This window comes from Rana temporaria, chromosome 13, assembly GCF_905171775.1.
Source record: "Rana temporaria chromosome 13, aRanTem1.1, whole genome shotgun sequence".
Taxonomy (NCBI): Eukaryota; Metazoa; Chordata; class Amphibia; order Anura; family Ranidae; genus Rana; species Rana temporaria.
The window spans coordinates 106,220,533-106,243,966 of NC_053501.1; the positions used below are offsets into that span (position 1 = coordinate 106,220,533).

The window sequence follows — 23,434 nt, forward strand, 5'->3', positions numbered from 1 at the left end:
ATAGCAGTTCAGTATTGCACTGTATCCTGTAATTGGAACAAGATATTTATCCATCAACTCAATAGAATAGTCTAAAGCTGAACTCCATGAATTTCTTATATTCCACGGTTGCATTGAACAAGCTTGGACCAATGTAAGTATGCATATTCCCTACGTGTGGGAGCACTGTGGAAGTGGAGAATCACTGTAGTAGTCACCACTACTACAATGATCACCAAACTCTTCTGACTCCCATGCTGAGCGGCTGCCCTGCTGCATAGTAAAGACAAACATTCACTCTTCACTCTCTCAGAATGGGCACCATTCACAGAACGGCTTGCATTTGTCAAATGCAGTGTTCTCCAATTAGATGAGGTAGAGAGGCAGGTCTGTGATGTCATGATTCCTACCTGCAGTGGCGGCTGATCTTCCAGCGGTCGGGGGTGGCAAAAAAAAACTTGGTCGCTCCAGCCCGCCACCCCCCACCCCCCAGGTGCCGGGTTTGCTCATTTACCCCATTCAGGTTGTGGCTTCTCCCCTCTGTCAGACTCCCGGCCAATGGGGTCTTAGGACTCCCGGTCAATCAGGTCTCAGGACTCCCGGTCAGGCTGGGTTCACACTACGGTTTTCCCGTCCGTCAGCCGCATACGATTTCAGTATTGAAAACGTACGGGCCCGGACGGGAAAACGTATAGATAGACATTGCATTGCAAATCGTATGCACTCAGATGCATCCGGGTACGTACGATTTGCTGGCAAAACGTTTTTTAAACGTACGCAAAACCGTGTTCAACCACGGTTTTGCGGTCGTTTTTAAAACAGTATGACAAACGCATACGTTTTCCTTTAACATTAATGTCAATGGAAAACGCACATATGTGCGGTTCCATACGTTCCCGTCCGTTTCAGCCGCATACGGTTTTTCATATAAATGGTATGAGGCTGACGGACGGGAAAACCGTAGTGTGAACCAAGCCTCAATCAGGTCTCAGGACTCGCTTCCTGATTGACCATAGGGGAAACAGGAAGACATTAGCGAATATTAATTGTCTATTGTCACACAACTGGGTGGGCTCAGGGCAGAGTGCGCCCCGAGTCCACCCTTTATTTAAGCCAATTAGAGCCTCAAACTCTAATCATGTGCTTAAAATAAAAATTAAATCCATGCCTCCGGCACCCTGCATGTAGATTAGGGGCCATGCACATGGATTAGGGGGGCAGCACCCCTGCATCCTGCAAGGACGGGCCACCACTGTCCCCATGGACCCTAAGAGAATGCTTTCATTGCCAAAATACAAGGTGTTCTGTGAATAGCGGGGGTTACTGTGAAGCAGATAGATCGCAGCAATCACTGTATTAGAGGTAGCTGCTAAAGAGATTCTCTATTTCCACAGTGATCCCAATATGGAATATGCATACTTACATATAATAATATAACTATGCAACACAAACCATGCCTAGAGTTCATCTTTAATATATGGGACCCCACTGGAGAGTTCTTCAGGATTAGATGTTCTGATAAATGCAGTCAGGGTCAGCAGCAGGTTGTCTTCTTGATTTGGGATTCGTCGCAGCGTAAACGACATTCTGACAAAATAAAAAAACACAAACAATTAATATAAAAACCAGACGAGGATTACACATCAGCTTTAAGGCCTGTGCACACTATCAGGAAATCATCTGAAAAATACCGGTTTCAAATCGATCGTACGATAATCTGATCATAAGGGCCCTCTGATCCCTCCTATATTGAATTGTATTGCAACTGTACTGTCTTCCCTGATGTTGTAAAGCGCTGCGCAAACTGTTGGCGCTATCTAGATCCTGTATTGTTAGGGTTGTCCCGATACCATTTTTTTAGGACCGAGTACAAGTACCGATACTTTTTTTCATGTACTCGCCGATACCGATTACTGATACTTTTTTTTAAAGATGCAGCCGTGTCTCCCAATGCAGCCATGTGTCCCCAAATGCAGCCGTGTCTGCCAATGCAGCCGTGTCTGCCAATGCAGCCGTGTCTCCCAATGCAGCCGTGTCTCCCAATGCAGCTGTGTCTCCCAATGCAGCCGTGTCTCCCAATGCAGCCGTGTCTCCCAATGCAGCCGTGTCTCCCAATGAAGCCGTGTCTGCCATAGCAGCCGTGTCTCCCAATGCAGCCGTGTCTGCCAATGCAGCAGTGTCTCCCAATGCAGCCGTGTCTACCAATGCAGCCGTGTGTTTCCCTAAATGCAGCAGTGTGTCTCCCCAAATGCAGCCGTGTCTCCCTATGCAGCCGTGTCTCCCAATGCAGCCGTGTCTCCCAATGCAGCCGTTTCTGCCAATGCAGCCGTGTCTCTTAATGCAGCCGTGTGCCTCCCCAAATGCAGCCGTGTGCCTCCCCAAATGCAGCCGTCTGTCTCCCCAAATTCAGCCATGTGTCTCCCCAAATGCAGCCCTGTGTCTCCCCATGCAGCCATGTCCCAAAATGCAGCTTTGTGTAAGTCTCCCCCCCCCTTCGCCGTCTAGTTGATCTCGGCGCTTCGGGAACATAACAGCTTTTGAATAGCTGTGTGTTCCCCGCCGCGCGTCGTCATATATAGCCCCTCCCCCTTGTCCAGGCACTTTGATAGACAGATCACCCATCCAATCCTGGGATAGGTGATCTGTCTATCAAAGTGCCAGGACAGGGGGGGGGGCCTATATATGACGGGCACGGCGGGGAACACACAGCTATTCAAATGAAAGCTGTTATGTTCCCCGAGCGCCGATAAACTAGACGGCAGCAGCGACAGCAGCTCTCCTCTCCAGTGGCATGTTTTACATACCCGAGGACTGCTCTGCACTCCGCCTCCTCTCCGCTCCCTCTCAGTCTCCTCTCCGACTGCTCTCCGCCCCCTCTCAGGAGGAAGAAAAAAAAAGTATCGGTGAAGCATCGGGAGCATTTGCGCGAGTACAAGTACTTGCGCAAATGCTCAGTATCGGTCCCGATACTAGTATCGGTATCAGTACAACCCTATGTATTATAATAATAATAATAATAATAATAGTACACAGTTTCGAGAGTTGATCTCGACAGGTTGTATAAAATAATTTGATGGGACAAACACGAAAAATGTTCTCGTGTGATACCAGATTGTACAATTTTCATTTAATCAGTACAGTTTTCATCTGGAAATGCAATACAAATACAGTACAGTACATCACTTCTACATTTTTATTCTGAATTATCATAGGTTTAGTAACTTCTTCATTTACGATATGGAGACTAGTATGCAAAAAAATGTGGACGATTATTTGTCCGATATTCTCATCATGTGTACCAGGCTGAAGACACTTCAAATATAATGTTTCAGGCAGTTGCTATGCATGTGCAACCCTAATATTTTGTTCTGTTTTTGCACAGCCGTTCTCTGGTTTTCGCACAAAACATGAGATTCCAGCATTGGGATTTTGATGCCCAGGTTTTGCCCATCAGAGGAACATGAGTTTCCCCTACATAGGATCCTGGTACAGAGGATGAAAACAAATCATTAGGTTTTCTTAAAGTCAACCCATGTGTTGCCCACGCAAAGCAGCTGGTTTACCATACTTATCGGGGTAAAGCGCGCACCGCCGTATAGCGTGCACCCCCAACCTAGAATGGAAATTTCAGGAAAAAAAGAAAATACTTACAGTTTGAATGCCCCTCGTCTGTGTCTTGCCCGGCGTCCATCGGCGGCCTTGTCGTCCGTTTGCGGCCTTGGTGGTGTCCTCCCCGCTTCTCCCGCGCTGTTTCTGAGCCGATCCCCGCTTCCCACGCTGTGTTTGAACACCGCCGCCGACATATACCGAGCGCCGTACACTCGGCCAAGCTTGGCTCCTCTCGCATAAAGGCTAGGGGGCGGCACAGGGCGTGACCGCGAGTGGAGCCAAGCCTGGCCGAGTGTACATGAGTGTACTGCGCTCGGTATATGTCGGCGGCGGCGTTCAAGCGCAGGAAGCGGGTATCGGCGTATATGACGCACCCACGGTTTTCCCCTGATTTTAAGGTGAAAAAAGTGCGCGGTATACGCCGATAAATACGGTACTTTTAAAACAGAAGCACGGCCAAAGTGTTTTGGGCATACTTCTATTCTGGGTCACAAGAGTGCACTTACTTTTGCAGTGCTGTGACCCAGGATCAGCTGGAAGTGAGCTAAAGCCCACTGTCAGCCGATGTCACAGAGCCGATTCAGGCTCTGGACGGATCCCAACCATATGGTCTGGATCAGTGGCGGCCCGTCCATAAATGGAGCATGGGCCCCCTAGTCCATGCGCCCGGCCCTTAACCACTTGCTGACGGCCGTACGACTTTGTACGGCCTCAGCGCGGCTCCCAATTTCTAACAGGCCGTGTTTTTACGGCCTCTCCTTTACACGTTCCCCGCGCGCGCTCGGAGCGGCCGTTTCCTAGGCGATCTGTGCGGCCAATGAGAGATGATCTCATATGTTTACATATGAGATCATCTCTCATTCCCGGCTCTCGCAGACAGCGGTGCTGTCAGGGGAGAGAGGAGACGGATCTGTGTCTCTTGTACATAGAGACACAGATCGGTCACCCCCCCAGTCACCCCCCCACAGTTAGAACACTAATTAGGGTACACATTTAACCCCTTCCTCACCCCCTAGTGTTAACCCCTTCCCTGCCAGTCACATTTATACAGTAATTAGTGCATATTTATAGCACTGATTGCAGTATAAATGTGAATGGCGCCAAAAATGTGTCAAAAGTGTCCGATGTGTCCGCCATAACGTCACAGTCCCAATAAAAATCGCAGATCGTCGCCATTTCTAGTAAAAAAAAGCATTTATACAGTAATTAGTGCATATTTATAGCACTGATTGCAGTATAAATGTGAATGGCGCCAAAAATGTGTCAAAAGTGTCCGATGTGTCCGCCATAACGTCGCAGTCCCAATAAAAATCGCAGATCGCCGCCATTTCTAGTAAAAAAAAAAATGTATACAGTAATTAGTGCATATTTATAGCACTGATTGCAGTATAAATGTGAATGGCGCCAAAAATGTGTCAAACGTGTCCGATGTGTCCGCCATAACGTCGCAGTCCCAATAAAAATCGCAGATCGCCGCCATTTCTAGTAAAAAAAAAAAAAAATAATAATAATTCTGTCCCTTATTTTGTAGGCGCTATAACTTTTGCGCAAACCAGTCGCTTATTGCGATTTTTTTTTTTTTTTACTAAAAATATGTAGAATACGTATCGGCCTAGACTGAGGATAAAAAAAAAACGTAAAAAAAAAAATTGAGCTATTTATTATAGCAACAAAGTAAAAATATTTTATTTTTTTTCAAAATTGTCGCTCTATTTTTGTTTATAGCGCAAAAAATAAAAACCGCAGAGGTGATCAAATACCACCAAAAGAAAGCTCTATTTGTGGGGAAAAAAGGACGTTAATTTTGTTTGGGAGCCACGTCGCACGACCGCGCAATTGTCAGTTAAAGCGACGCAGTGCCGAATCGCAAAAAGTCCTCTGGTCAGGAAGGGGTTTAAGTGCCCAGTAAGGAAGTGGTTAATCTCCATGCAGTGTGCCGGAGGCATGGGTTCCAATGTTTTTTTTTTGAAGCACATGATTAGAGCCTGAAGCCTCGTACACACGCTCGGTTTACTCGGCAAGAACCAGAAAGAAAACTGCTGGCAGAGCTTTCTTGCCGAGTATACCGTGCGTGTACTCGTCAAGAAAACTGCCTAAAATCTCGACGAGAAAAATAGAGAACATGTTCTCTATTTTCTCGTTGTGATTCTCGGCAGTGTTTTCCTGCCGAGAAACCCGAGAGTGTGTATACTTACCTGTCGCCATGGAAACCTGCCCATGCTCGAAATGACTTTGACGCATGCGCAGTAGGCATAGGTAGGGTGCAGCAAGATGGCAGCGACGTCATTGCATGTGATGAGCGCATGCTCGTCGTATGCAATGACGTCACCGCGTTCTTGCCTTTCAAAATAACCGCGGTCAGGAAAAACAACGTTTTTTTCCTGAAGAGATTCTGGCCCGTGTGTACAGGGCTTTAGGCTCTAATTTGCTTCAAAAAAAGGGTGGACTCGATGCGCAGAACACTGCACCCAGTTGTGTGACGATAGCAAATTAATATTCGCTATTGTCTTCCTGATTCTCCTCCAATCAGGAAGCGGGTCTTGAGACCCAATTGGCCAAATCGGGTCTCAGGGCATACTTCCTCTTCAGCCAGGAGGAGAAGCAACAGCCTACCTCTTCCTTTCCCCACCTCCTAAGGTAGGGTCCGTCTCACAGGGCTAGAAACATACGTAGGCCACATGTTTAGTTCAGGAACTCACATTTTCATGGTTTTCCTTTGTCGTCACTGGAGCATCTGAAAGATTGAAATTTAGATTATTATCCAATGTATAAAGATTGTAATATATACAGAAGACTTACACTGATACGCTAACCAGTATAGAGTGACAGATACAAGTGAGGACTGAGAAATGTGTAATTTTAGTGCTGACTTCAAAGGTTGGTTTGTGTAAGGCCATTAGTGGGCTTTTTTAGAATGCCTTGATTCCATCCAGTCTGCAGGTACCCACATTTGAATGCTCTGAATCTCAGGACTGACAATGGACAGAACTGTACTTACCATAATGGAAATCAAGCACCAGTTCCTAAGCTCATTGTAACGCTGTCAGCGTTGATGCGGTGTGTACGAGCGCAGCTGTGCCTCTCCCTGGCAGCTGCGCTCTATTCAGTGAGATGTCCGCGTCACTTCCGGTGCGCGGACATCTGCGGTTCACGCTGGAACGCGGAAGTGCGTTCCAGCGTACGGCGCCCGGCTCCTCTCATGAGCCCGGGCTATTTAAACCCCCAGGTTCGGCGGCAGGGTGTTCAGATATTGCAGTTGGACGCCTGCCGCCACCTGTATATTGGGACCTCTCTGCAGCCTCTCCTTCTTGGACAAATCTGCCAGCAGCCCTGACGCCAATCCAGCCTCCCTGAATCAGCTTCACAGCACCTCTTCCCTGTACCCTGCTATCTGGATGTCAGCAACTTTACTGTTGGAAACCTCCATTGAAGATACTATCTAACCGCAAGTACTCTAAATGACAATTAACTGTTATTACAGTGTATATCTTCTCTACTGTTAAAGGGACAGTGTTCTTATGCTCTATATCTGTTATATTACTGGATCTATCATCTCAGCTCAAGTTTATTTCCTGCACTCACCTCAGTAAGACCACTGAATCATTAATAGAGTCATTTGCATTCAGCCACAGTCAACCTGTCTGTTTAATACTGAACTGCCAGTAACTATATCAAGGACTGTTTCATAGTCTGCTGTCTAAATCTAGTTTATGAAGTAATAAACTACCATAATTATAGTTCTGTTTCTCACTGGAGGTTGTGATGAGTAAACCCCAAACTCTTATTGTTCATTGAGAGTGAACCGGTGGTTAAACCCTCAGTAGCCTTCGCTGTTGAGATCCAAAACCATATTTACTAAACCCAGAATATTCTCGCAGGGTCATAACATAATATCTGAACCCAAAAAGAAATAATGGATCCAGCGGATCTCGCAAATCATGTGGTTGCACTTTCCCAAAGAGTGGATAATCTTACAGCTAATATGAATGAGTTACGTATGGAGAATGATGCTTTACGTAATCAAAATTTTGTACAAGTCAGAGATAGACCAGAACCAAAGGTCTGTGCTCCCGAACCTTTCTCTGGTGAAAGAAAAAATTACAGACAATTTATTAGTTCATGCCGCTTGATGTTTGAATTGCGTCCACGTACCTATTACTCTGATAGGATTAAAATCCTCACGTTAATAACTTATCTCAGGGGTGAACCCAGAGTATGGGCCGATACCTATGTGGAGGAACATGGAGATCTCTTAGGAGCTTTTGACACTTTTCTTGAGGAGATGTCTTTGTTATATGAAGACCTCAACAAACAGCTAACAGCTGAAAATTCAATCAGGAATCTTAAACAGGGGAAGAGGCCTGTGGAAGACTTCATTTCTGAATTTAAATGCTGGAGCAGAGAGACTCAATGGTCTGATATTGCTCTTAGAAATCAGTTCCGATTGGGTCTGTCGGAGGCCATGAAGGATGAGCTGGCTCGTGTGGAACTCCCTAATTCCCTGGAAGATCTTATGCACCTCTCAGTGACAATAGATCGGCGTTTGCGAGAGAGAAAAGCTGAACGTGCCACCATCTACCCAGTCATTTCCTATAGGAGGTCTAAATCACCTCCCAAAGATTCCCCAATGGAGCTCGGAGTTATTAAAGGACCTTTGACTTCAGCAGAGAAACAACGCCGCAGAGCCAACAATCTCTGTCTTTACTGCTCAGCTCCAGACCATATCGTTTCCACCTGTCCTCTTCTTAAGAGAAATACTGAAGGTAATTTTTCCCACATTGGTAAATTAAATTCAGTTGGAACCACATCTAATCATTATGTCTTTATTCCTCTTATCCTGCAGTGGGATCAAGAAGAGATTATTCTTGAAGCAATGGTCGACAGCGGAAGCCTGCGGCAACTTCATAGATTCATCTGTTGTAAAATTTAATAAAATTCCTTGTGTGTTCAAGCATACTCCCGTGTCACTCACTTTTATTGATGGTTCTAGTTCTTCCTCCGGTCCAGTTTCGACTCAAACAACCCCTCTTGGGGTTACTTGTGCGAGTGGTCATACGGAGACCTTAATTTTTGATATTATTTCATCCCCTGTATTTCCTATAGTTCTAGGTCTTCCATGGTTACTTCTTCATCAACCTACTTTCCTATGGTCCACAAACTCTCTTTCCCTACAGTCTACCTACTGTAAGGAATTCTGTTACCCTTCCTGCATGATCTCTTTTTCAGAAGGGCACCCGACTAATCTACCAGATTATTTAAATGAATTTGCTGATGTCTTCAGCAAGACCAATGCAGACATACTTCCTCCACATAGGAGTTATGACTGTCCTATAGACCTGATTCCTGACAAGCCTATACCTACTGCCCGGATTTACCCCTTATCACAACCAGAGCTGGTACATTTGAAAGAATACCTAGATGAGAATCTCAAGAAAGGATTTATCAGGCCCTCCACTTCTTCAGCAAGTGCGGCATTGTTCTTTATTAAGAAAAAAGATGGATCACTTCGGCCAGTAATTGACTATCGCTCTCTCAATAATATCACTATCAAGAATAGGTATCCGTTACCACTTATTCCAGAACTCATTGAAGTCTCCAAACCTCCAAAATCTACACAAAACTAGATCTCAGGGGGGCTTACAACTTGATAAGAATCCGGTCAGGAGATGAATGGAAGACTGCCTTCAAGACGCGATATGGTCTTTTCGAGAGTGTGGTTATGCCCTTCGGGTTATGTAATGCCCCAGCAACCTTTCAGAGATTCATTAATGATATTTTCCACGATCTGCTAGACATTTGTGTTGTAGTTTACCTAGATGACATTTTAATTTATTCAGACACTCCGGAAGAACACAAGAGACACGTGCGTTGGGTTCTGGCTAGACTCAGAACACACTCCTTATATGCTAAACTAGAGAAGTGTGTTTTCAGTCAGACTAGTATCTCCTTTCTCGGCTACCAGATCACCCCTAACGGAATCCAAATGGATCGTTCCAAAGTGGATTGCATCTTGTCCTGGCCGATTCCCCAAACGAGGAAGGCTCTTCAGCGATTCCTTGGATTTTCGAATTACTATAGAAAATTCATCAAGAACTTTTCAACGATTGTAAAGCCATTAACTAGTTTAACTAGTTCAAAAACACCTTTCTCTTGGACCAAGGAAGCACAGAGATCCTTTGATACACTCAAAGTCAGTTATACCTCCGCTCCCATTCTTCAGTTGCCTAACCCATTATACCATTTCACACTGGAAGTCGATGCCTCACATTTTGCCTTGGGTGCGGTACTCTCTCAACAATCAACATTATCAGAACCATTGCATCCAGTTGCCTTCTATTCCAGAACACTATCACCGGCGGAAAAGAACTATCCTATTGGGGGAAAAGGAACTCTTGGCAATAAAAGATGCCTTGGCCAACTGGAGACACCTATTGGAGGGTTCTTCACACCCTATTACCATCCTCACGGACCATCGCAATTTACAACATCTAAAAGCATGTAAAACTCTATCTGCTCGTCAAGTTAGATGGAGCCTATTTTTTGATAGATTCGACTTCAACATTTCCTACCTCCCAGGAACACAAAATATTAAAGCCGACTCCTTGTCACGCATGCACGAAGATCAATCAAGGGAGATTCCCCCTCTCTCCATTCTTTCATCTAACCGATTCATTGGTACAACTACGTCCTTTAAAGAGTTACTTATCCAAACCCTTTCCCAAGAGGGTTCTCAATTGCCTGAGGGACTACTAAAACAATCTAATGGAATATTTACCTTCAATGATAAAATTTACATTCCACCGAAGTTGCAACTCATACTGCTCAAACAACTCCATGATTCTCCTCTCGCAGGTCATCCGGGAATCAGTAAGACCATACATCTCGTTAAGAGAGACTATTGGTGGCCTCATTTGACAAAGACAGTTCAGGACTATGTCGGTTCCTGTCATATTTGTGCCACTAACAAACATTCACGGAAGCCTCCTTATGGACTGCTAACCTCTATCCCAGTACCTAATAGACCCTGGGATGTCATTTCCATGGACTTCATAGTTGATCTCCCTAGGTCTCACGGCGCTAATACCATCATGGTCTTAGTCGACGTTCTAACGAAGATGGCTCACTTCGTTCCTTTAAAGAAGTTACCAACTTCTCAAGAGACAGCAGAAGCTTTTATCTCCAATGTCCTTAAATTGCATGGTTTGCCTACCCAGATCATTTCAGATCGTGGTTCACAGTTTATCTCGAGATTCTGGAAAGCTCTTTGTCAAAACTTGCAAATAGATCACCGCATGTCTACTGCTTACCACCCGCAAACAAATGGGCAAACAGAACGGGTCAATCAGACACTCGAACAGTATTTACGTTGTTATTGCACACATCTCCAAGATGACTGGTTTCATCTACTTCCTCACGCTGAATTTGCATACAACAACGCCACCAGCTCTTCCTCTCAGTTCTCACCGTTCTACGCCAACTATGGATTTCATCCCAAGAGTATGCCTTCTATTTTACACCCAAATAAGGTTCCGATCGATATCTGTCAACCATAAAGGAAACTCTGAGCATGCTCCGCTCTAACCTTGAGGCTGCGCAGCAAAGACAAAAGAGATATTACGATTCGCATAGAACAGTACCTCCCTCATACAACGTTGGCGATTTAGTCTGGCTATCCACTCGGAATTTACGTCTTAAAATTCCTTCTAAGAAACTTGGCCGTCAATTCACTGGTCCTTTCCCAATCTCTCAAATCATAAACGCTAACGCTGTCAAACTACTACTACCTCCAAATTGGAAGATTCATCCATCATTCCACGTCTCACTTATCAAACCATATAAACCTAATCCATTTCCTAACAGAGATCCTCAACCCCCTCCTCCAGTTGAAGTCTTAGGTGAGACCGAATATCAAGTAGAGAAGATTCTCGATTCTAGGAAAAGAGGTTCTTCCCTCCAATATTTGATACGTTGGAAAGGCTATTCTTCCATTGATGACTCCTGGGAATGTTCTTCAGACATCCACGCTACTCGACTCATTAAACAATTCCATCGCAGGTATCCTGACAGACCATCTCTTATTAGGAGCACCAGAGGTGCTCCCTTGAGGAGGGGAGTATGTAGGGGAGTATGTAACGCTGTCAGCGTTGATGCGGTGTGTACGAGCGCAGCTGTGCCTCTCCCTGGCAGCTGCGCTCTATTCAGTGAGATGTCCGCGTCACTTCCGGTGCGCGGACATCTGCGGTTCACGCTGGAACGCGGAAGTGCGTTCCAGCGTACGGCGCCCGGCTCCTCTCATGAGCCCGGGCTATTTAAACCCCCAGGTTCGGCGGCAGGGTGTTCAGATATTGCAGTTGGACGCCTGCCGCCACCTGTGTATTGGGACCTCTCTGCAGCCTCTCCTTCTTGGACAAATCTGCCAGCAGCCCTGACGCCAATCCAGCCTCCCTGAATCAGCTTCACAGCACCTCTTCCCTGTACCCTGCTATCTGGATGTCAGCAACTTTACTGTTGGAAACCTCCATTGAAGATACTATCTAACCGCAAGTACTCTAAATGACAATTAACTGTTATTACAGTGTATATCTTCTCTACTGTTAAAGGGACAGTGTTCTTATGCTCTATATCTGTTATATTACTGGATCTATCATCTCAGCTCAAGTTTATTTCCTGCACTCACCTCAGTAAGACCACTGAATCATTAATAGAGTCATTTGCATTCAGCCACAGTCAACCTGTCTGTTTAATACTGAACTGCCAGTAACTATATCAAGGACTGTTTCATAGTCTGCTGTCTAAATCTAGTTTATGAAGTAATAAACTACCATAATTATAGTTCTGTTTCTCACTGGAGGTTGTGATGAGTAAACCCCAAACTCTTATTGTTCATTGAGAGTGAACCGGTGGTTAAACCCTGAGTAGCCTTCGCTGTTGAGATCCAAAACCATATTTACTAAACCCAGAATATTCTCGCAGGGTCATAACACTCATATGGAGACCTTACAAGTTTTTACGTTTTTTTTTTTAGTTTGCCTTTTCTATCAGCTGGTGAAAAATGATGGCTAACAATGCAACTAATCACTATGTAGCAAATGAAAGTGGTTGTAAACCCTCCAACACAACTTGTGCTTTTTGAAATCTAGGTAGAACAGGCGAGAAAGTGTACTCACTGTTGTAATTTCCATAGCAATCTCCCTGCAAGCGTGGGTGACGTCAGGCGCGATTGCGCAGTAGGTTTATTCTTTAATGGCACAGTAAAGTGTGCCATTTCTGTCCCCCCCCCCGCAATGCCGGTCATTATCATTCATTAACTTCAGGGGTCAAGTCCTGGGGGAAAAAGTGTGGGAACTCCCATCCAAGATCCACTCCCCCACCAAAAAAAAAAAAAAAAAATGATACACTCATATGCATAATTAATAAACCGCAAGTTATTTCTAAATCCCGCGATAACTCGCGGCAGACCTCCGCAATGTCTCCTGGGAACAATGACAAAAGCTCCCAGGAGACATTGCGGCAACGAGGAAGTGACGGAATATCCGCACACTACTCAATGAATCCATATACAGGAAGCGGTCAGTAACATAAAGGATTACTAAGGTTCGCCTGCCCCTGACAGTGACTCGAGCTGGGCATCGCCGCTTAGTGAAGCATTGGCTCGGGCGGCTCGGCTGCTCTAGTCCTGCAAAGGGAACTGAGTTCCTGCTGTGAAAAAAGTACAGGAACTCCGTTCCCACGCGTTCCCGCAGGACTTGAGGCCTGATTAACTTCCTCTCTCAACAGCAAAGAGGGAAGTCTCGCGATACCGCCTTGCAAGTTATGTAGCTTCAGCTATGGTTTAGCTCGGTTGCCGTAGTAACGACAATGGAGATAGAGGCTTGGTTTAGGTGATACAGCGCATGCACAAGATTTGTAAAGGGAAATATAGTAAGGGCGGAAATGACGTCAATACTAGATTTAAGAAACAGTAGTAGAAATGGTGTGCCCGATACCCGGAAGTGAAGATATACAAAATATGATGCCTCGTTTTTTTGCAATACTATATAGTATATAAAACTTGAAAAAAACTGCAGGGTTGTTGTGAAAAGTCAGTAGACTCCCTGGGCCCCATACACATTGGGCGTTTAGCCTTTGTACATGGGCACAAGTCTCTCATGGAGCCCCATTGCTGGCAAACCTATGAGAGTCTGACAGCTGCTGTGTCTGGATGAGGCTGAAAAGTGCACCTAGCAGTACTTCTGTTTAGGGCAGTGTGTGCCCAGGGGCTAATTACCAGAATGCAGACTTCTTGGATTTCAAAAATTCATCCCTGGGCGCATATTACACTAAACGTACATACCACTAGGTGCCCCATCTAGCTGGAGCAGCTGTCAAGATTCTCAAGAGTTTGATAGACTGCTGGCAGTGGGGGTGGACGGTACATTTGTGCCCTCTGACTGTGGCTAAACACTGAAGACTCATGTACCGGGGCTAAACATCCAGTGTGTATGAGGCCATTCAGTTCAAGAAACATGAATGGAGGGTGGAGGGTAGAGAATAGTTAATATTTTGGTCATGTTTAATCAACAGGTCCATTCCCTGTAACTTCTTCTTTTCAATGATAAAAAAAAAAACGGTGAAATAAAATTGACAGTTTTGATGAAATTATAGAAATATAAAAACATACATAATAAACATATATAAAACATACATATACGGTCGTGCTCAAAAGTTTGCATACCCTGGCAAAATGCTTGAAATTTCGGCATTATTATTAAAAATATGACTGATCATGTCCAAAAAACTGTCTTTTTTGGTCTACATGACCTTGGCTTGGTATCAAAAGAGCCCCTAATTTTCCACTTCTTAATAAGTGATTGAACAGTACTGACTGGCATATTCAAGTGCTTTGGATATCTTTATATATCCTTTTCCATCTTTGTAAAGTTTCATTGCCTTGTTACGCAGGTCTTTTGACTGTTCTTTTCTACCTCCTCATTGCTCAGTGTCTAGTAGGGTTGCCACCTCATCCCTTTAAAACAGAACACATATGAATTACACAGGTTCTGTGGCTGATTAAGGTGGTAATTGAACTCAAGTGGAGCCTTATCTAAATTAAATTAGCCTCAGAACCTGTGTAATTCATATGTGTTCTGTTTTAAAGGGATGAGGTGGCAACCCTAGTGTCTAGCCTGCTTAGTGCATCCATGTGAGAGCTAACAAACTCATTGACTATTTATACACAGACACTAATTGTGATTATAAAAAGCCACAAATGTGGGGAATTTACCTTTAATTGCCATTTTAACCTGTGTGTGCCACCTTCTGTGTCTGTACCAAGGCCAAACATTCCAGGGTATGTAAACTTTCGATCAAGGCCATTTTGGCGATTTCTGCTATCAATATTGTCATGCCTTTGGCCTACAAGGGACTACAGTAATGTCTTCTGGACTTGTAATTCAAATATTGTCCACTAGATGCCACTCTTAACTGTTGATGGGCAATGTTCTATGGCAGGGGTCTCCAAACATTCTAAACAAAGGGCCGGTTTATTGTCCTTCAGACTCTTGGAGGGCCGGAGTTTGGCCAGCGGGAGTGGAAATTTTATTGGCATCATTGTTAGTAAACATTTGGTATTAGGGGGAGGAATAGTGCCCCATTGCTGGTATCATAGGGAGTAATAGTGCTCTATTAGTTGCGTCAGTGGGAGAAATGGTGCTCCATTGTCGGTGTCAGATGGCAGAATAGTGTCTCGTATCAGTGGGAGGGATAGTGCCCCAAGGGCCGGATAAAGGCAAGCAAAGGGCCACATCCGGCCCTCGGGCCGCAGTTTGGAGACCACTGTTCTATGGTAATGTACATTTCCTATCGTGTTATTGAAAACCATCTTCACTTCCTATCACAACTCTTTCATCTCTTTTCCACTGGACAGTCCACATGGAGTCAGCTAAGCCTGCACTTCATGTTTCCTAGGTCTTGATCCTCCTGGGACAGCATCGCTGGTATGATAAAGACTGTTTATCTATATGCCTAGTATACATTTGTTTGTGTTCATATAATTCTTATATATTCATGTATTTGTTGATCTCTAGTTTCACCATTATTTATATGCATCTTATATGGCCACCACCTGTTCGTCGTAATAAAGATCCAAAGTTACAGACAGTCTGGTTATTTAGGATGCAAGGTTTAAGCTGTATGTTGAGTAACATATACGCCAGGGGAAAACTTGTAATGAGAACAGAACAAACATGATTTAAAAAGCATCCAAAAAACTATGCAATGATAAATGGCTTTCTGTGATCACTATCCCGTTTTTTTGGCATGATCAGTCATATTTTCAATATTAATGCCACATTTCACAATTTCTGCCAAGGTTTGCAAACTTTTAAGCACAACTGTACATACACAAAGTACTTACCTTGTGACATAGGGAACATGGCAAGAATGGAGTATGTGATCTCAGGTTCAACATCACAATCACCGAAAGTGTTAAACCCTTCTGGGATACAGAAGAAGAAGGTGTTGCTTAAAATAAACATGTCATAAAACTAAAAATCCAAACTTTTAATCACCCGGTGCTAGACGCTGTCCATTTACAGTACTGTATTGGAAATACAGTAATCAACATATGGAACGGCAAGTGAAAATAGGAAAGACATATCAAAAATATGTAAAAATGTTACAAAAACATACACTGTAAATTAACCTTTAAGGCATCTTCTAACAGGAAACAATAGAAATTGATGACCACTGCTTATTAGCCCCCATTCACATTGTAACGCCGCGTACGCGGCGTATTTTGCCGCGATTAGGTTACTTTTTTATTTTTTATTTTTTTTTCACAAAGAATTGCCATTGATGTCTATGGCCGAACGCCAATGCCGCCTGAAAAAAAGGGTCTGGGACTTGTTTTCAGGCGGCAGGCGTACAGCGTTTATGAGATGTGAACCATCTCATAGACATCAATGGCAATTTTCCCCTCCAGCGGCACGAGCGTCGGGCGTTTTGTCGCCAAGGTGTGAATGGAGCCTTAAGGACCCCTTCACACCGATATAAGTTGGCAGAAGGGCACGGCTGGGCACAGGCACGTACCTGTACGTTGCCTTTAAGAGCCCAGCCGCGGGGTCGCGCGCCGCTCGCGACCCAGTCCGAAGCTCTGTGCCCGCAGGACCCGCGGACCCGATCGCCGCCGGTGTCCCGCGATCGGACACAGGAGCTGAAGAGCGGGGAGAGGTGTGTGTAAACACACCTTCCCCGTTCTTCTGTGTGGCTTTGATACTGATCGTCCGTTCCCTGATATAGGGAACGACGATCAGTGACATCACGCCTACAGCCACACCCCCCTAGAGTAAGAATCACTCCCTTAGGGCACACTTAACCCCTTTAGCGCCCCCTAGTGGTTAACCCCTTCACTGCCATTGTCATTTTCACAGTAATCCGTGCATTTTTATAGCACTGATCGCTGTGAAAATGACAATGGTCCCAAAAATGTGTCCGCCATAATGTTGCAGTCATGAAAAAAATCGCTGATCGCCGCCATTACTAGTAAAAAATAATTATTAATAAAAATGCCATAAAACTTTCCCCTATTTTGTAAACGCTATAAATTTTGCGCAAACCAATCGATAAACGCTTATTGCGATTTCTTTTACCAAAAATAGGTAGACGAATACGTATCGGCCTAAACTGAGGGAAAAATACGTTTTTTTTATATATATTTTTTGGGGATATTTATTATAGTAAAAAGTAAAAAATATTGAATTTTTTTCAAAATTGTCGCTCTATTTTTGTTTATAGCGCAAAAAGTTAAAACCGCAGAGGTGATCAAATACCACCAAAAGAAAGCTCTATTTGTTGGAAAAAAAGGACGCCAATTTTGTTTGGGAGCCACGTCGCACGACCGCGCAATTGTCAGTTAAAACGACGCAGTGCCAAATTGCAAAAAGGGGGCAAGGTCCTTAACATGCATATTGGTCCGGGTCTTACGTGGTTAAATAATAACTAGTTTCACCCTCAATAAACTTTAATGGGGTTCCTGCTAAATGTGTAATTTCAGTATAGCCTCTAACAGATATATATAGTGTATTGTGATTAGTAGTACCATCATCCAAGAAATTTTGACTTATAAGATCGTAATTTTTGGTCCCCAAACCAAAAAACCCAGGGTCAGGGTCAATTGGACTATTACAGTACAGGTAAATAGGTAAAGTCAAGTGTAGAAAAACATATATAGAAAAATATACATAAAGTAACTAACAATATAGTTACTAAATAATGGTTAATTCAATTACAGATATTCTCCTGACAAAGCGGCAATAGACCGTGAAACTAGTTGAGATGCTTTTCGTGACCCACAATCCCACTGTGATTTTCCCTTCTTGGGGACCATTATACTGATGATATGTATGGATTGTCATTATGCTTTTAAGTTGTACATGATTATGTGTGTTTTATGTATATTTTTCTATATACCGTATTTATCGGCGTATACCGCGCACTTTTTTGCCCTGAAAATCAGGGCAAAATCGTGGGTGCGCGATATACGCCGATACCCGCTTTCCCGCACCGAGTTTGAATACTGCGCCGGCATATACCGAGCGCAGTACATTCGTGTATAGTCGCGCAGGCTCGGTTCCTCTCACGCTCACGTCCTGGACGTACAGGACGTGAGCGCGAGAGTAGCCGAGCCTGCCCGACTATACACGAGTGTACTGCGCTCGGTATATGCCGGCGCAGTATTCAAACTCGGCGCTGGAAAGCGGGGAGGACGCCGCAGAAGGGACGCCGGACCCGACGAAGAGGACACCCGAAGCCACAGACGGACGCCGGACCTGACGAGGCCGCCGATGGCCATACGCCGGAGCGCGCAATACCCCGATAAATACGGTATGTGTTTCTACACTTGACTTTACCTATTTACCTGTACCGTAATAGCTCAATTGCCCCTGCCCCTTGAGTTTCCTGCTAAATTTGCCGAACCTCCTGCTAACCAAACCCCTCCCAGTCTGCTTATATCTACTCATCACTCATCCTGTGAACCTTGGTGTGAAGCTGGATTTCCAATAAACTTGTAGACATGTGCACACTGAAATATTTTGTTTTGGAATTTTGTTTTCGTCTGAAAAAAAATTATTTTATTTCGTTACTCCCGAAATTCGTTTTTATTTATTTAGTTTCGTTAAAAAAATGCATTAGTACGAAAATCCGAATGAATTAAGGTCAAATTTGTCATTGAAGGCTTATGGTGTCTGTCGAATGTTCTAAGAAGATTCGACGGAGCAGCTAAACAGTACGACGCCGCAATCGTATATTTCCAGTCGAATGCTCCGCCTACAATCTATAGTAGAATTCTAATGTTGTATGACACTAGTAATAATCATATTTATAAATAATTATTACTAGTCAACCAACATTCAAATTCTTCTATAGCCTATGGGTGGAGCATTTGACCGGAAATGTACGATTGCGGCGTCGTACAGTTTAGCTGCTTGTCGAATCTTCTTAGAACTTTCGACAGATACCATAAGCCTTCAATGACAGATTCAACGTTTGTACGTTTTTCGCTGCTTCGTCAAATCTTCGTCGTTCATGTCGAATGGTCTACCCAACACTGTCTCTATAATGTTGAATCTTTCCTCTCTATGTAGAATAATATTGGACTAATAGAGTTAGGTTAGGCGCAAGTTCGATAGACACAGATCGCTATTGTCACCGTCATGTCGAATCTCCTATCTATATCGAACTGTTGTCACAGCGAGAATGAAAATAAAGCATTTTTTATGTCAGATCTTTCGGATTCGGCGCGTTCGTTTTCGTTTGTTATAACGATAACAAAAATACCCAAAATTCGGATGAAAATGCATTTAGACCATATCGAATGCACATGTCTAATAAACTATGAGAATCAGTTTGCTCGCCACTGGCTCTGTCTTTACCTTGTATTCACTGGCGGCCTACTTGTCTTGAACATAAAGACAACTAAGCACCTAGCTTTTTTAGAAGAAGGTCATCAATGGCATCCTCTGTATTTGCCCAGCACAGGTTTCATTTCATAATTGCACAATAATTAGGAAGTAGAATTACCTGTTGTTGGTTCTTGGGGTTTTACAGATGAACGGCGTTTGCTGCAAATGAAGAGGGTCACCAGGATAGCAACAAGGAGGAGTAACATTCCTAGAGCCAGCGGAATAAGAATTATGAAGAGCTCTGTGTTACCTGTAGGGAAACAATACTCATCACTGCCTTCATCATGGGTACATTTATGGTTGCGGCAGCTATGCAAACAAAAGGTGGCAACAACGTGAATATTCTTAGGTTCCTGTATAAGACATGGACACAGTCTAAGGTTGGAGGTAAGGAAGTTTAATATGAGATTGTGTGTGTGTCTGGGGGGGCAATCAGAGCAGCAAAAACATGGAACCCCCGTTAACAGGTAGAAGAATCAGCTTGGTGTCAGGGCTAGGCTCAGCCCTTCCTTCTCTGAGCTGGCTGCTCAGCTGTCAGCTAATTGCCAGCTCCCATCTCTCCACAGTGACTCACCTGTTGATGATTCTGCTCATCAGTCCTGCCTACTTAAGCCTTCCAGTTCAGTTGCTCTCTGCCTTCTACTTGGTCAACATCACAGAGACTAGCTCCTGCGTTCCTGTTGAAGACTTGCTTGGCTGACGTTCCTTCTGGCTCCAGATACTGCTTGCTGTTATACACCTTCTTCTCTGGCTCTCTGACATTTGGCTTGGCTGACTATCCGATCCGGTTCCTGAACTCTGGCCATATTTTGACTATGCTTACTCCGTTTATCTTTTTATTATTATTTTACAAGTGTGATTTAACTGTACTTCTGTCTTGGTCTCGGTTTCTGACACTGGGCTGACAAATGAAAACAAATCCTAGATCTCTTCATCAATGAGCTCCATATACAGGAATGTACATACTCTTAGAATAAAAAACTTGAAAGGACACTGTTAGCAATCTACCTGTTGTGCAGTGGGCTCCAAACAAGATGAGGCCCTTTGCTTGGCTTTATTCATCCCTTGGGGCACTATTCCTCCCTTGGACATAAACAATAAGGCTTCCACTGACACCAACAGTAGGGCAGTATTCTTCCCATTGATGCCAAAAATGTGGCATAATTCCTTCCACGATTATAAACAATTGAGCACTATTCTTCCCACTGATGCCAATACTGGAGCAATATTCCTCCCACTAATATCAATGATGGGGCAATTTTCCTCCCACTAATATCAATGATGGGACAATTTTCCTCCCACTAATATCAATGAAGGGGCAATATTCCTCCCACTAATACCAATAATGGAGCAATATTCCTCCCACTAATATCAATGATGGGGCAATTTTCCTCCCACTAATATCAATGATGGGGCAATTTTCCTCCCACTAATATCAATGATGGGGCAATTTTCCTCCCACTAATATCAATGATGGGACAATTTTCCTCCCACTAATATCAATGAAGGGGCAATATTCCTCCCACTGATACCAATGATGGGGCAATATTCCTCCCACTAATATCAATGATGGGGCAATTTTCCTCCCACTAATATCAATGATGGGGCAATATTCCTCCCACTAATACCAATGATGGGGCAATATTCCTCCCACTAATATCAATGATGGGGCAATTTTCCTCCCACTAATATCAATGATGGGGCAATATTCCTCCCACTAATACCAATGATGGGGCAATATTCCTCCCACTAATACCAATAATGGAGCAATATTCCTCCCACTAATACCAATGATGGGGCAATATTCCTCCCACTAATATCAATGATGGGGCAATTTTCCTCCCACTAATATCAATGATGGGGCAATTTTCCTCCCACTAATATCAATGATGGGGCAATTTTCCTCCCACTAATATCAATGAAGGGGCAATATTCCTCCCACTAATACCAATAATGGAGCACTATTCCTCCCACTAATTCCAATGATGGGGCAATATTCCTCCCACTAATACCAATGATGGGGCAATATTCCTCCCACTAATACCAATGATGGGGCAATATTCCTCCCACTAATACCAATGATGGGGCAATATTCCTCCCACTAATATCAATGATGGGGCAATATTCCTCCCACTAATATCAATGATGGGGCAATATTCCTCCCACGAATATCAATGAAGGGACAATATTCCTCCCACGAATATCAATGAAGGGACAATATTCCTCCCAATTAAATCGATGATGGGGAAATATTCCTTCCACTAATTGCAATGATGGGTCAATATTCCTCCCACTGATACCAGTGATAGGGCACTATTCCTCTTCCTACTGACCACAGGCGCTATGTCATTTATTTACTCCCACTGACCACCAAGCCTTATGCATTGTCAACTCCCACTGATGCTTGGGCATTTTCTACTCCCTGTGGCCACAATCTGCCCCCCCCCCCCAAGACTGAAGGACAGTAAACTGAGACCCATGCTGTAGAGAGTGGAGACTAGTGGTCAGGAACTCCAAGCTAGACACAGTTCTTACTGAAAGAGTAATCAATTACAGTGGAACCTCGAATTGCAAGTAACATGGTTAACGAGCATTTCGCAATACAAGCACTGTATTTAAAAAAATCCTAACTTGGACTTGAAAAGTATGTAATATTATTTATAGATATCCCATATACACCAACGTACCCCATTGGATGATCAGCATGTTGCTTCAAAGAATGGCTCATACCTCAACTGATTTGGCCAATCAGATTATTCATAATGCTGCGTACACACGATAGGTTAGTCTGATGAAAACGGTCTGATGGACCGTTTTCATCAGACCAAACCGATCGTGTGTGGGCCCCATCGGTTATTTATTCATAGGTTAAAAAAATAGGAACTTGTTTTAAAATTATCTGATGGATAAAAAACCTATAGAAAAAAACGATCGTCTGTGGGGTACGTCCATCAGTTAAAAATCCGCGCATGCTCAGAATCAAGTCGACGCATGCTTTGGAAGCATTGAACTTCATTTTTTTCAGCACGTCGTTGTGTTTTTACGTCACCACGTTCTGACACGATCGTTTTTTTAACTGATGGTGTGTCAGTCAGCTTCATCGGATAACTGATGGAAAAATCCATCAGACCGTTTTCATCAGACTAACCTATCGTGTGTACAGGGCATAAGTGTTAACGCCTCTACGCATATTTTGCTTTCCGTATGGTAAGCACAGCATGTTCATCATCAACTGTTATTCAGGTCTCCGTTTTAATATAAGTTATGATTGATCACCTTGTATGTCTACATTTAACTCCTCACTCTTCTTTTTCACATTTCTTGTTAAAGTTCTTACTTCACAGTAATAATTCCCAGAATCCTCCAGATGAGCCGATGAGACTACATACTGATGAGATGAATTGAATTCCTGAATTTTCTGTATATTCTTGTAGAATGCAAATTGAAGTTCAGTGTTGTTTCTTATTACAATTGTATTGCATTTTAGGATCATTTGGTTGCCTTCACTGACCGAAACTGGGATCATCTCAATTTCCGGCTTGGAGAAGAGCTCTACACAGGAAAGTAATGCGACAGTAAGCATATCAGACAAGATCAGTATACATAATTACCGTATTTATCGGCGTATAACATGCACCAGCGTATAACACGCACCCTAATTTTAAGAGGGAAGTTTAACCACTTCCAGACCTTTCAGATTTGGTGTTTGCAAGACTAAAACATTTTTTTCTGCTAGAAAATTACTTAAAACCCCCAAACATTATATATATATTTTTTTTATAACACCCTAGAGAATAAAATAGTGGTCATTCCAATACTTTTTGTCACACCTTATTTGCGCAGCGGTCTTACAAGCGCACTTTTTTTGGAAAAAATTCACTTTTTTAATTAAAAAATAAGACAAC

At 43.7% G+C, this 23,434-nt stretch overlaps 1 protein-coding gene across 1 annotated transcript; it reads right to left on the minus strand.

The window, feature by feature from the left end:
• Positions 1 to 1,162: 1,162 nt before the first annotated feature.
• LOC120920506 (high affinity immunoglobulin gamma Fc receptor I-like) lies at positions 1,163 to 23,148 on the minus strand. Its single transcript, XM_040332622.1, has 5 exons — positions 22,806 to 23,148; positions 19,648 to 19,779; positions 15,983 to 16,063; positions 6,288 to 6,322; positions 1,163 to 1,566 (listed from the first exon to the last, which is right to left on the minus strand). Exons 1-5 carry the CDS (start codon positions 23,110 to 23,112, stop codon positions 1,486 to 1,488), a joined length of 636 nt encoding a protein of 211 aa, XP_040188556.1. The 5' UTR covers positions 23,113 to 23,148; the 3' UTR covers positions 1,163 to 1,485.
• Between the last annotated feature and the right edge of the window lie 286 nt (positions 23,149 to 23,434).

Bases quoted from the DNA above. Each gene is read 5' to 3' on its own strand.
- LOC120920506 (XM_040332622.1), bottom strand. From the start codon at position 23,112: ATGCTTACTGTCGCATTACTTTCCTGTGTAGAGCTCTTCTCCAAGCCG. The intron at 19,780-22,805 runs GTGATCAATCAT...GTTTCCCTACAG, and splicing joins GTTAAATGTAGACATACAAG to GTAACACAGAGCTCTTCATA. The intron at 6,323-15,982 runs GTAAGTACTTTG...TCAATCTTTCAG, and splicing joins CATGTTCCCTATGTCACAAG to ATGCTCCAGTGACGACAAAG.